We start from the raw sequence: 13,415 nt of genomic DNA, 5'->3' as shown, positions 1-13,415 counted from the left end.
GCCTATGATTGTGAATCATTTAACATATGAATATAAAGACTATATTAAAGATTTTCGTGAGTACAGAAATCCGAAATCATTTTTTATAAAAGGATCGGACGAAAACAGTATCTTTGCTAAGCAACCATTTAACAGTAATGTGTTAGTGTTGTTAGTTGATTTTACAACTTAGAAATTTAGATGATTATCTATTTAGATACAATTATATATGTGTATGTCACACAGTGTGAAATGTTTACGGGTGAACAATATAGTTGTTCTGTGGTATAATATACAGTGTTATGATGGATTATATATGAACTTTCACGAGCTATGTTGCACAGTGTAACATAAAGAATCACACAGTGTGATTAGAGGATGATGTATGTAGATATGAGATGTATATATTAATAGAACTTTAATGTTAAGATACATGTATGTATAAAGATTTTAATTGGGTTTTTTCTATTTACAGACTCAATGGAAACAGTTCGAAGAATTAGCCAATGATTCTAGATTTGCCAAAATTGTCAGTGCATTGCCATCAATTGTGGAAGCGTCTAGCTCAAAATCTACTGTTAAAAAGTATAAATTTTATTTTGAAAAATTTCGTATTTGGTGTTCCGATTGCCAACTTGAATTTTCTCCGGCTAATTCAACTACAGTATGTTTATATATCGGTTCACTGATACAGCAAGGTGTTGGCGTGTCAGTTTTAGAATCTAACTTTTATTCAATTAAATGGTATCATGACATTAACTTTAAATACAATCCTTGTTCTGATAAGTTGTTATCTAATATTTTGGAAGGCGGTCGTAGAATTTTGAGTAAACCCATCAACAAAAAAGAGCCTATTACTACTGACATTTTAAAGTTAATTGTTTCTAGATACGGCTCCGAACATGATTTGTCTAATTTAAGAGTGTGTTTACTATGTCTTCTTGGATTTTCCGGTTTCACACGCTACAGCGAGTTAGCTAAGATAAAAAGAAACAACATTGTTTTTTATGATACTCATGTTGAGATTACTATTGATAAGAGTAAAACAGACATTTATAGAAGAGGAAACACGGTTATAATTGCTAGGACCGGGAATGAAACGTGTCCTGTTAAGTGGTTAAAAATTTATTTGAAATTAGCTGGTTTAGAATCTGATTCTGATTATTTTATTTTTCGGTCTTTGTCATTTTTGAAATCACAAGGTGTATACAAGCTAAGCAAAAACAATACATCCTTATCGTACACTAGAGCTCGTGAGATATTACTTAAGGCATTGGAAGACATTGGTTTGGATAAATCTAAATTCGGGTTGCATAGTCTGAGAAGTGGAGGTGCTACCTCAGCAGCTAATAACGGGGTTTCTGATAGATTATTGAAGGCCCACGGTAGATGGTCATCAGATCAGTCGAAAGATGGTTATATTAAGGACAATTTACATCGTCAGTTGGTAGTATCTTTGAATCTTGGCATCTAATTCTGAACTGTTTCATTTCCTTTGATTCGATGTTACTGCGAGCAACTAACTCTATTTCTGTGTTTGTTTTGTTTAAAGCCTATTGAATTTAGAGTAGAAATACTTTAAATTCGGACGAGCAGGGCGAGGGAGAATTTAAATATATTTCATTTCGTTTGAAATTGGGGTTTTCCCGTTAGGTATTTGTAGTTATTATATATAGATGGGAACTAGTGGAACTAGTTTTAGAACTAGTTCTGCAGGAGTATGTACTATTTATAAAGTCTGATGTTACGTGTACAAGGCACGAGAAAAGTTTTGGCGGTTTCTACGGGTGGGGTACTATATAAAGTTTGGCATTTAAATGTATTAGTATCGAATGTGCTCGCAGTTAGGTCGTATAGTACGAAGTTAGTCACATTAATGGCTGCTATGTTTATTACATGTATTTATATTATGTTGTTTGTATCGAAGAAACTTGTATTATAGAGTGAAATAAAATGTGTATCGCAAGAGAAGATAATAATGTTACTGCGAGCAACTAACTCTATTTCTGTGTTTGTTTTGTTTAAAGCCTATTGAATTTAGAGTAGAAATACTTTAAATTCGGACGAGCAGGGCGAGGGAGAATTTAAGAAAACTGTTTATGTCAAGCATGAAGTATCTGATAACCGAAAAGGGGGATCCAATGGTTCTCCTACCAAGGCAATCACTTTAGACATGGCTGTAACAGTGGGTGACTATACAAATGAGGCAGCACTACTTCTATTGGCTTGGAACGAAACTGAAGGGTTTTGATGACTTTAAGACGTAAGAGCATACCCCAGCTGCAAGGCAAGACATCTATTCTGCGCAAGTTGAACTCTGGGTTAAAAGTTCCTTTAACTAGAAAATTATTGGGTCGTAAGAAACCAAAAACCCTGTCAGACAAGCCGTCCAAAATACAATGTTATGGTTTGACAGATCAAGTACTTTTTTCATACTCTATAAAAGTTCGGGTGTAACTGGCGCTTTACAAGATTGTTTGTACCTATTAATTCTCGTTTAACACCAGTTAACAAGTGTTATATATTCCACGAATTTTAAATAGGATCTTGCAAGTTGTGCATTTTATGCAAAATAGATATAATGTTAATATCAGAACGTATGGAACTATAAGCAAAGTGTTTTTTATCTACTAAATAAGCCACGTAAAATCAACTGTTTTTTCATTACAAGGCACCGCTTTAAACTCATACTGTTCACAAAACTGAACGTACGTCTTCAAATGCGTACGATAAGTTCCTGGTGTTGGTTAAGCCCACCCCTTGCCTTTCAAGCGTCCTACAGTTATCTCCAAGTCTAATGGCCGGCTTGCACCATCTACAAATATAAAATTCATAAGACACCTGTCTCAACAGTTCGTCTGCACTAAAAGGAATATAACTATAATTTGTTAAAAGATATCATACAGTCTTGAAAGTTGGCCTTCCTCATGCAGCCTGGACGCAGCATCCGCTATAATGTTGCAACGTTCACTTAGAAATTTTCTTTTTTTGTCAAAGTTATACATCGCGGACAGCCAAAACAAGTCCCTTAATAAACTCACTAACACATTGTTTTTGGTCGATCCCTGGTTTAGAATACATTTTGTAGTCATATTATCAGTTAGCACAATTACAGTTTTATTTTGCCACAAGTGGCCCCAACGAAGCACAGATAAAACAACAGCCAATGTTTCTTTTATGTTTATATGTTCCTTTCGGAAAGCCGGAAAGTCAATAGCCCAATTCACATAAAAGTAATCTCCGTTATAATAGCCACCGGCTCCTAACGAAGAAGCGTCAGTTTGTAAGGAAGTGATAGGCTTAAAATCCATGAATTTAACAGTTCCATTAGATACACTCATATAGCTTATCCACCAAGAAATGTCAGCTTTAAATTCAGAATTCAATAAAACTTTGTCATTCCGGTTTTGTGTGCTGGAAATAGAGTTACTCAAACGTCTGAGAAAAGTTCTTCCTCCCTTTACCATTTGACAGGCCCAATTTATTTTACCACAAAGAGATTGAATCTGTTTAATACCTGCACGTTTGCGTTTGCGCTTTTGAAAAGACAATAATAAATTATAAAAGTCAGACTGTTTCGCCGGTGGCATAGTAAGAGTCAATTCACGAGTGTCTATAATTATACCTAAAAAGTAATACGTTGTGCTGGTCCTTCAACCTTAGACCAGTTTATGTTATATCCTAATTCTCGCAAAGTACGAATCAATAAATGTAACCCTGTATAACAATTGAACATTGTATCTTCAATAACTAGAAAATCGTCTAAATATGCAATACATGTAATATTATATCTACATTTCATATTATACACACTGCTTCGCTTCATTTTTTGGAATATTTTTGGATTCCGGGAGTGTCCAAAAGGAAGCTATGTAGGACTATCATCACCTAAGAACGTCCACTTTAAACCTGTTAAATTGTGATCTGAAACATGGCAACACACGGATCTATAAGCACTTTTTAAATCGACTTTTGCAAGAAAACTATTAGGTTTGATGAGCTTTAAAGCGTGACGCATATCCATATAAGCACAGTATACTAATTCAAGGAAATTCCAATCGGTTGACTCGCGTCGTGTATCAAAAGAATATCTCAATTTGACTTCGGCACGGCCCCAAAGAGCTCACAATTGTCGGAATAGATTTTGTTACGATATAATTTCCTAATTCTATCTCTTTCTTAATTTGGTTGACCTGTATCTGAAAGCGGACGAATAGTTTTCTCTATTAACCGGGTAATGCGGACCAAGTTTTATACACAAATGAAATCCATTTTTTACTCCGTCTAAAATATATTCACGGTCTTCTATGTCTATAGGCAAAAGAAGACCCCAAGCCTCGAAATGCAAACAATTAGTCGTAGAGGTCGCCTTTCTATTCACGACTATTCCCGATTTTGAGGAAGTTCCAAGTTTTTTGGCTTATTTGTAGGTTGAGAATGACCGTTAAGCGCCGAATGCGCATTAGAGAAGCAAATTGCACAGCTATGGATAATGCATCATTCTGCAATCCGATCGAAAACAAGAATTGGAATTAAAATTTCAACAAATTTCTCTCCCATCTGGTAAAAACGGACCTTTGCGGCGCTCTTCTCTCCCTGGTCTAGAATTCCTTCCCCTACCTTGTCACGTTTAGACACCAACTCGAAATCGTGTAAATCCTGGCGATAAATTCACCATTCGAATAATTCATAGGCCTGTTTTTGGCGATACTCTTTATTATATAATAACACGGAATACCAAACATTCCTGGCCGCTAAACGATAAATGTCAGCCGTATAGTTAAGATAACTCTGAATGTTACTAAGACGCTTTTGCTTAAGCAATTCCTGCATAATTCTGATGTTGGCGTACCCCCATTCTTCGATCGTTACCTTATCTAGGGTTTTCTTTTTACCGACACAGAACTCGACCTCGCCTCCGAGAATAAAAGTTTGGAATTGTTCAACAGGTTCTGGCCATATGGAAGATAAGATTTGAAGTGCACTTTGTTCCTTGTTAGGTTGCGAAAAGTTTTTAGGCTCACCTGTTGCAGAAAGCTGTTGTAAGGATGATGGTTGCAGTCCCTCGGGGAGTGTCAAAGCAGACATCTGTATTGTTCGCAAACTTTCTTTCTTCTTCTCGATTTGCTGGCGTAAATGAGCCTTCTTACTCTCAACTTGGACTTCTTTCAATTGTTTTTCGAGTTCACTTATTTCCATTTCAGAATTAACATGTGCAGTGTCCAATTTCGGATTCGCCGTTCCACCGTTCTCCTGGTCAAGTTCCTCGAATGATTCTTGGAAGTCATCATCAGATTCGTTCGAATCCAATATTTTATGTTTACCGCATCTCAAACTCTCGATAATGTCTCTTAACTTTTCAGCATGGTGTCCCTCGGCCTTCGTGTTTGGAGACAGCTAGCAAAAAGAAAGCGTGCAGCCATGAGCAAGTTACTATATGTTAGAAATTATTATAAATTAAGGAATGTATCTCCCTCATGCAAAGCTCTGATTCCTTTCACGGATTTGGTTATACTTTTTGGAACTTTTGAATTATAGCTCTTCATGTTTTATATAAGCTTTGGATTTCACATATTTTGGCCACGAGCATCACTGAAGAGACATATATTGTCGAAATGCGCATCTGGTGCAGAACAAATGGTACCGTTATTGTTATTACTGAGAAAGCATTGTCCAAACTGAAACGAGGCTGGGTATTTGGGGTCTGCAAGACCAAGCGGGAGCGCGCCGAATTTAAACCTCCATGCTAAAATCAAATTCACAAATAAATTGAACTAAATAAGGCTATATTAGATCAAGCTTATCACAACACATTACGTCTTTTTCCACTTTTCATACACCCTGCGATAAATGTAACAGGATTCTGTATCACAACTAGATAAAGCAACCTAGCTTCCTTTTAGTAATAAAGAGAAACTGTTATCTTTAATTTCTAACAGTTTTATTTCAAATTTTCATAAAGAAACTTATTTGGTATGAAATATATATTTTGTGTTTCGATTCATTTGATGTTATTAGCTTATGTCCAGTGACAATTAGTTCATGGTTTTTCATGACTAGAGTGAATTAACAATGCCTTCAACTCGTAGACATTTGTATACGAATTAAATGAGTCATTTAGGATAAATGGCTTAGTATACTAGAATTATAACGAGAGATCTATACACCCACGCCAAAATATGCATCGAAGTGACTTTCCATTTCCGACATTTCCTCGCAACATCTAATTCAATACATTCCACGTTAAATCAACCGAACGTATGATTAACATTAGTTAAAGGGCTGAGTAGTTGTGGTACTATTTCTATACATCAAGCAATCCTGTGAGTTTGCATCTCAAAGATACAAATTACACCGTGAATACATGTTACTATGTAAATCTAGTCATACCTTCAATTATTGTTTTAATCTTTAATAAGACACCTCAGAACTTTTTCAGGTTTACATGAACTTCCTATAACCTTCATATCCATTTGTACTTAAGCATCTTGATAAATTAAAATTCATTCCATATCTGTAACAGAAATATTTGTTTTTATGATATTTAGTCTGCAATAGTGTAATTTATATATGTACAATGTACGAAAATGTACAATTTTTGAATTGACAGCTTGCATTTGCACTTTTGGGTATGGAATTTGCTCATCGTTGAAGGCCATACAGTACCTTATAGTTGCTTACTTCTATGTCATTTAGTCTCTGATGGAGAGTTATCTAATTGGCAATCATACTCCATTGTATTCTTATATGTACATACATCCCATTTTTGTAATCAATATCGACAGAATGACTGTAACCTGAAACCCATATTATTTTGTTTGGCATGACTCCTACCAATTAATCTAAGTTTGTATTTTCAATGGTTTTTTTCTGTTTTCTGCTCAACGATATCCTGGTCATATCAGGACCCTTAAGATTTTATGTAATGCTCTGGTTAACATGTGGACTTAAAATCAAAAGTTAGACCCGGGCCTGATAATATGTACTGCAGCACAATTTGGCAAATACAAATATCTCATTATGGTATATTAACATGACTCAGTATATGTACATATATATATAAATGTATCATTTGCAAAACAGAGTGAAGACAACTGTTTTGTTTGGAAATATTGAAGTCACAGAATGATAGACATAGGTAGCACTATATACCACTACCACTTATGGGTGGGGCATAAAAAATACATACCATGATTTCAGGTGTTTCTTCTTTTCCTTTTTTTCTTTTGCCCGTTTCTGTGTTCTTCATTTTTTTTCTTTTGAATGCCCTCCAATGTACCCACTGCTGGAAAACAGTAAAATAAAACATTTGTAATCTTATTATTAATGTGATTAATTGTTAATTGTGCTCTCTGCACATTAAAGAACCCTTGGGACAACTCTTTGAGGAATCCATACATGTATGTGGCCTGTTACAATGATATTTTGTTTCCCTTTTTAATTCATTTACCCTCATTTTTAAGTGCATTCCAAACTTCCTGTCATCTGGGTCAACACTTATTACAGGACCTACATGAACCTTATTGTGATTAGTTATCAAAGGTACCAGGATTATAATTTAGTACGCCAGACGCGCGTTTCGTCTACACAAGACTCATCAGTGACTCTCATATCAAAATATTTATCAAGCCAAACAAGTACGAAGTTGAAGAGCATTGAGGATCCAAAATTCCAAAAAGTTGTGCTAAATACGGCTAAGGTAATCTATTCTTATGATAAGAAAATCCCTAGTTTTTTGAAAAAATTAAAACTTGTAAACAGGAAATTTATAAAAATGACCACATAATTGATATTCATGTCAACACCGAGGTGCTGACTACTGGGCTGGTGATACCCTCGTGGACGAAACGTCCACCAGCAGTGGCATCGACCCAGTGGTGAGGGCCCTCATGGGGTTTTTGATTATGTGATTACTTGGCCGTTTTTTTAATGATTATTTGATTATTAAGCCAAATATTTCATGATTATTTGATTACCTAGGACTGTATTTTTAGTTTATGATTATTTGATTACTAAAGATAAGCAAATATTTAATGATTATGTGATTATATTGGCAAAAAAATGGGGATTATGTGATTACTAGGACCCCCCCCCCCCCCCCCCCCCCCCCATGAGGGGCCTCAGTGGTGTAAATAGTTATCAAAGGTACCAGGATTATAATTTAGTACGACAGACGCGTGTGAACTTGTTATTCTCCTTTAAACATGCATGAAATATTTGCCACTGTACATAAAGCCACGGGGGATAACTTCCTATTATTGGGTATACGGGGATGTGCCAAAAATATGGGTCATAATTTTGCGAGATTTTATATAAACAATGACATCAAATATTAAAATGCATTTACGTTGGATAACTGTATATTGATTTGGGGCATGATCTACATATCATATATAAATATGCTATTGAGAATCTTACATTATTTATGGTCAATTATTTTATTAAATTAAATCAATTCATTTGAAAATTCACCTTTCAAACAAAGTGCTTTCAAATAAGTTCCCAAATGAACCCCGGTGAGTTCTTATATAAGCACGGGTCATATTTTAAATATTGTATATAAGTATAGGTCATTCTTTCTTAAATATTTATATAACCATTTACTGAATTTCAGTGAATGTTATATTAGCAGCCCGATGTTCCGACACCCCGTTAGTCCGACATCGCATTGGTCCGACACCCCATTGATCCGACACCCAACTAGTCCGACACCCCGTTGGTCCAACACCCCATTAGTCCGACACACCAATAGTCCGACAATGCAATTAATCCCGACCAATAGTAGTAAGCTGATACACAGAAACTTACTAATTTGTGAACCTAGTGTTAGACCAGTTTTTAGAAAGCAATTAGGGACACATCGATAGTACTAGTATGTAAATTTTTATCTTTATGAGAAACAGCATTAAGATAACTTGCATACCGAATCTGTGAACACACACTTTCCACATCAATTAACTTGTCAATTAACCCGCTGTCCGAACGGAATTGCTTACTCCTCACCCTCCATAGCGGGAAATCATGCAAACAACAATCTTCAACTTCAACTCATTTATTGGTAAATTTTCCAACAGTTTCCAACAGTTGTAATAGACCAGGACGACTAGTTTCAGTGATATCTATTTATCACTCAGATTACTCGTAGTTTATAACATACATAGACAATCTATACTCTCATCTCATGACTATACATAATTCAACTAGAGGCTCTCAAGAGCCTGTGTCGCTGTGTTTACTGATGATTTGATTATCATGTAAAATAAGGAGAAAATCAAAATTAATAATTGATATTGTAATGATAAAAAAAAAATGCAAAATTTACGTAAAATAACAAACAATCTAACAACGGGTTGTCGGAACTTCTGAAAATTTCAGGGTAGATAAATCTAAATCCATTAAACATTTTTGCCACCTGTCAGATTTGCTATAAATGCTTTAGTTACAGAGATATAAACCCAAAACTGCATTTTAACCCTTTTTTTTCTATTTTTTAGCTGGTCCCTAAATACATTTTTATACTAGTTCAGTGATAATGAACGCCATACTAACTCCAAATTTTACACAAGAAACTAAAACTAAAAATAATACAAGACTAACAAAGGCCAGAGGCTCCTGACTTGGGACAGGCGCAACAATGCGGCTGATTGCCAATGAGACAACAATGAGCAAAGCTATAAAAGGCCCCGAAATGACCATGTAAAACAATCAAAACGAGAAAACTGACGGATTTATAAAAACAAGAGTGCACACGCTGAAATATCTCGCCTTCTTTACTAATCACTGATATTATGTTATTATGATAAACCTGGGCGGCTCTCATATAGATCATAAAATATTTCCATACACCAAATATAGTTGACCTATTGCATATATATAGTAAATAAAAAAAAAATCAAAACTCAAAAAAGCTTAACTTTGCACACTGAACCATGAAAATGAGGTCAAGGTCAGATGACACCTGGCAGTTGGACATGTACGTCTTACAGTCCTTCCATACACTGAATATACTAGACCTATTGCTATTAGTATCTGAGATATGGACTTGACCACCAAAACTTGAGCTTGTTCACCGATCCATGAAATGAGGTCGAGGTCAAGTGAAAACTGTCTGACGGGCATGAGGACTTTGCAAGGTACGCACATACCAAATACAGTTATCCTGTTACTTATAATAAGAGAGAATTTCAAAAAAATCTCACCTTTTTTCAAGTAGTCACTGAACCATAAAAATGAGGTTAAGGACATTGGACATGTGACAGATGGAAACTTCGTAACATGAGGCATCCATATACAAAGTATGAAGCATCCAGGTCTTCCACCTTATAAAATATAAAGGTTCTAAGAAGTTAGCTAACACCGCCGTCAATGCCGCCGCCGGATCACTATCCCTATGTAGAGCTTTCTGCGACAAAAGTCGCAGGCTCGACAAAAAATGAACGAAAACAAATATGTAACACGTAAACAAACGACAACCACTGAATTCCAGGCTCCTGACAGGAACATACATACTAAGTGTGGCGGAATTAAACATTTTAGCGTGATCCAAACCCTCCCCCAAACCTGGGACAGTGATACAAATGTATAACAGTACAACATAAGAGCGAACTATACAAATCAGGTGAAAACGGACAAAAATACAAGTGGACCTGGCAGGGGTACTTGTACTTCCCAACAACAAATAACCACTAGGTACAGATTTGTAAGCAGGTTTTCAAGTGTTTGAATTTAATATATATCTTTAAATGTACGAATGCAGTTTGCAATTATGTTTTCGTCCGTTCAGTATTTCAAGCATTTGCATAGTTATATATATTGTCATAATCTATGTTGAAAGGGTCGCATTAACGGGTGTCGGACTAGTGGGGTGTCGGACTATTGGGGTGTCGGACCAATGGGGTGTCGGAATATCGGGCGACCCAAATGGGTACGTTTTTGAGGCAAAAATGGCACACCCCTACCAAAAAAATATCGAAGTTACCACGGGAGTGTTTTTCTGTGTGTTTAGTGATCAAATGTCAAAATCGCTTATCCGTTTTTGCCATAACTGTGCGATGACACTGTCAATATAAATCCCTGTCGGGATGTCAAGCATCTGTTTAATTTTATCTTTTTTTCCAGTACTACAGGTTCTTTTATTTTTCAACCAAATGTCAATTATAAAGCAATGGGCAATAATATGTGCAAAAAAAAAAAGGAATGATTTTTATTTTCCGGAATTGTAGAGTTAAAAACTTTAATCTTGTGTCTTTTTTTCACTAAGGTATCCGGCTTTGCATTTGAAGCTGATTCGACTACTTAAAGTCTTTATTTTTTCAAACCGCAAATTAAACAATCTACAATTCCTTTGTCTATATACAGTAAAACCTTAAAGTAAAACACGTGTGTTTTACGAAAAACAGGGGAAATTTGTCAAAAGCAGATATGTTTAATCTAAAACATTTACGTTTAAAATAAAACATATGCGATTTTCCCACAAGTGTTTCGTATGTTTTAAAAATTACACTTGTTTTTACAGTGTATCATCGGTACAGCGGATAACCATGCGGGGCGTAATCGATTTTTACCAGACACGCTTGGTAAGTACCTATATCCTCAGGACCGTTGATACCACTTCGAAAACACTGAAGAATGTACATTTAATCTGTGTCCCAATCAAAAAAATCTTTATAGAAACCAGGAGCCTCGGAGGCCGAGTGGTCTAAGTAGTTACTGTAATCACTAGCCAGTCAACACTGAGGTTGTGAGTTCGAACCCCGCTCGTGCGGGGGCATTTAACTACAATCTTAATGGAATAGCATTGTCAGTTTTCCTATCGAAGGTCGGTGGTTTTCTCCGGGCTTCCTCCACCAATAAAAATTTTCCGCCACAAAATAGCACAAATGCTGTTCTTTAAAGTGACGTTAAAACACTACAAATCAAATCAAATCATAATAGAAACCAATCTGCTAATCCTCACTGTTGGTTACATTGTAGTAATGAAATAGTAATTCTGTTTCATCTTTCACACAGAGTGAGTTTACTGCTTTATCCTTATAGTTGACATTTTATTTTCCAAATTATAACTGAAATATAACTTTGTATTACAGATAGTGTGTTTAAAAGTAATAAAATTACAGCACTCGTCTTCCTTTTAAATTTTTGTCTTTAAACTTTTAGCAAAGTAAAAAAAAGTGCATGATTCATTACTCTAAACTCTGCTAAACATCCTTGATGAAAGTTAATAATTATGGAAAACAACCCTTTTCTTTCTTTTTTCTTTTTGTTGAGCTGCTTTCTGTGATTATTTGTCTTCAAAGTGGGTCTCATTGGGGTCTAAGCGTGACGCGGGATTGCCGATTTTTTGTAAGTGTGACACGTGAAAATCAAATTATTGTGTCGTGAAAACGGGAAATGGGGTCTAGAGGGACCCGGGAAATGACAAAAAATGAGAATTGCTTACGTGCATAGTGTAAGCGGGATACGGGAATCCGACAAAACAGTAAGCAGGATCCGGGACCGGAATCCCCCAATGAGACTCCCTTCAAAGTTTGACGATATGATAATTCATTTTCACGCTTTCCAAACATGTATATTCTGCTCTTTAAAATGCATTTAACAAAATTTTGTTTAAATTGGCCTTGGCCTTTTGAAAAGTCACAATGGAAACCATTCAATTGGAATTACTGTCAATTGCTGGGCCAAAAAAAAACGACGAAATGACTGATATTTAATGCGAAGAAGCTTTTAACAAGCAAACAGGAAGTAAAAGTTCGAAAGGTCTGATTTTTTTTTTAATAATAAAGCATTATGAAATAAAGCTATGTGTTCTGGATTTTCTAAATGTGTTGAAGACCCATTGATGGCTGTTTTCCGACATTTGGTCAGGTTGTTGTCTCTTTGACACTTCCACATTTCCATTTCCATTGATTACACTCGTATAAATGGACGGAAAAATTTAAATCCGTATACCTTTTTCCTTTCGAAATATTTTCATTAGGTCCCAGCGAATAAACAATCGTTTATTCAAACGTTAAATTTGAGACGAAATCAACCCATTTATGTCATTCTAACGTGTTGCATTGACAGTCATATTACCACTCCTTTTCAAATGAAACATGTAAAAAAACACTAACATTTTAATCCCGCCACATTATTTATGTATGTGCCTGTCCCAAGTCAGGAGCCTGTAATTCAGTGGTTGCCGTTTGTTTATGTGTTACATATTTGTTTTTCGTTCATTTTTTACATAAATAAGGCCGTTAGTTTTCTCGTTTGAATTGTTTTACATTGTTTTATCGGGGCCTTTTATAGCTGACTATGCGGTATGGGCTTTGCTCATTGTTGAAGGCCGTACGGTGACATATAGCTGTTAATGTCTGTGTCATTTTGGTCTTTTGTGGATAGTTGTCTCATTGGCAATCATACCACATCTTCTTTTTTTTATAAAATAAGATTTT

General features: G+C 35.6%; 1 protein-coding gene across 1 annotated transcript; it reads left to right on the top strand.

Annotated features, from left to right (window-relative positions):
- Window positions 1–448: 448 nt before the first annotated feature.
- LOC143080176 (integrase/recombinase xerD homolog) lies at window positions 449–2,062 on the top strand (the record flags this gene model as incomplete). The annotated part of the gene is made up of 1 exon (XM_076255907.1): window positions 449–2,062. A coding segment is annotated over one exon (1,005 nt), but the record flags the coding sequence as incomplete, so codon positions are not given.
- Between the last annotated feature and the right edge of the window lie 11,353 nt (window positions 2,063–13,415).

Source organism: Mytilus galloprovincialis, chromosome 6 (genome assembly GCF_965363235.1).
Source record: "Mytilus galloprovincialis chromosome 6, xbMytGall1.hap1.1, whole genome shotgun sequence".
Taxonomy (NCBI): Eukaryota; Metazoa; Mollusca; class Bivalvia; order Mytilida; family Mytilidae; genus Mytilus; species Mytilus galloprovincialis.
This window is presented reverse-complemented; position numbering and strand designations above follow the sequence as displayed.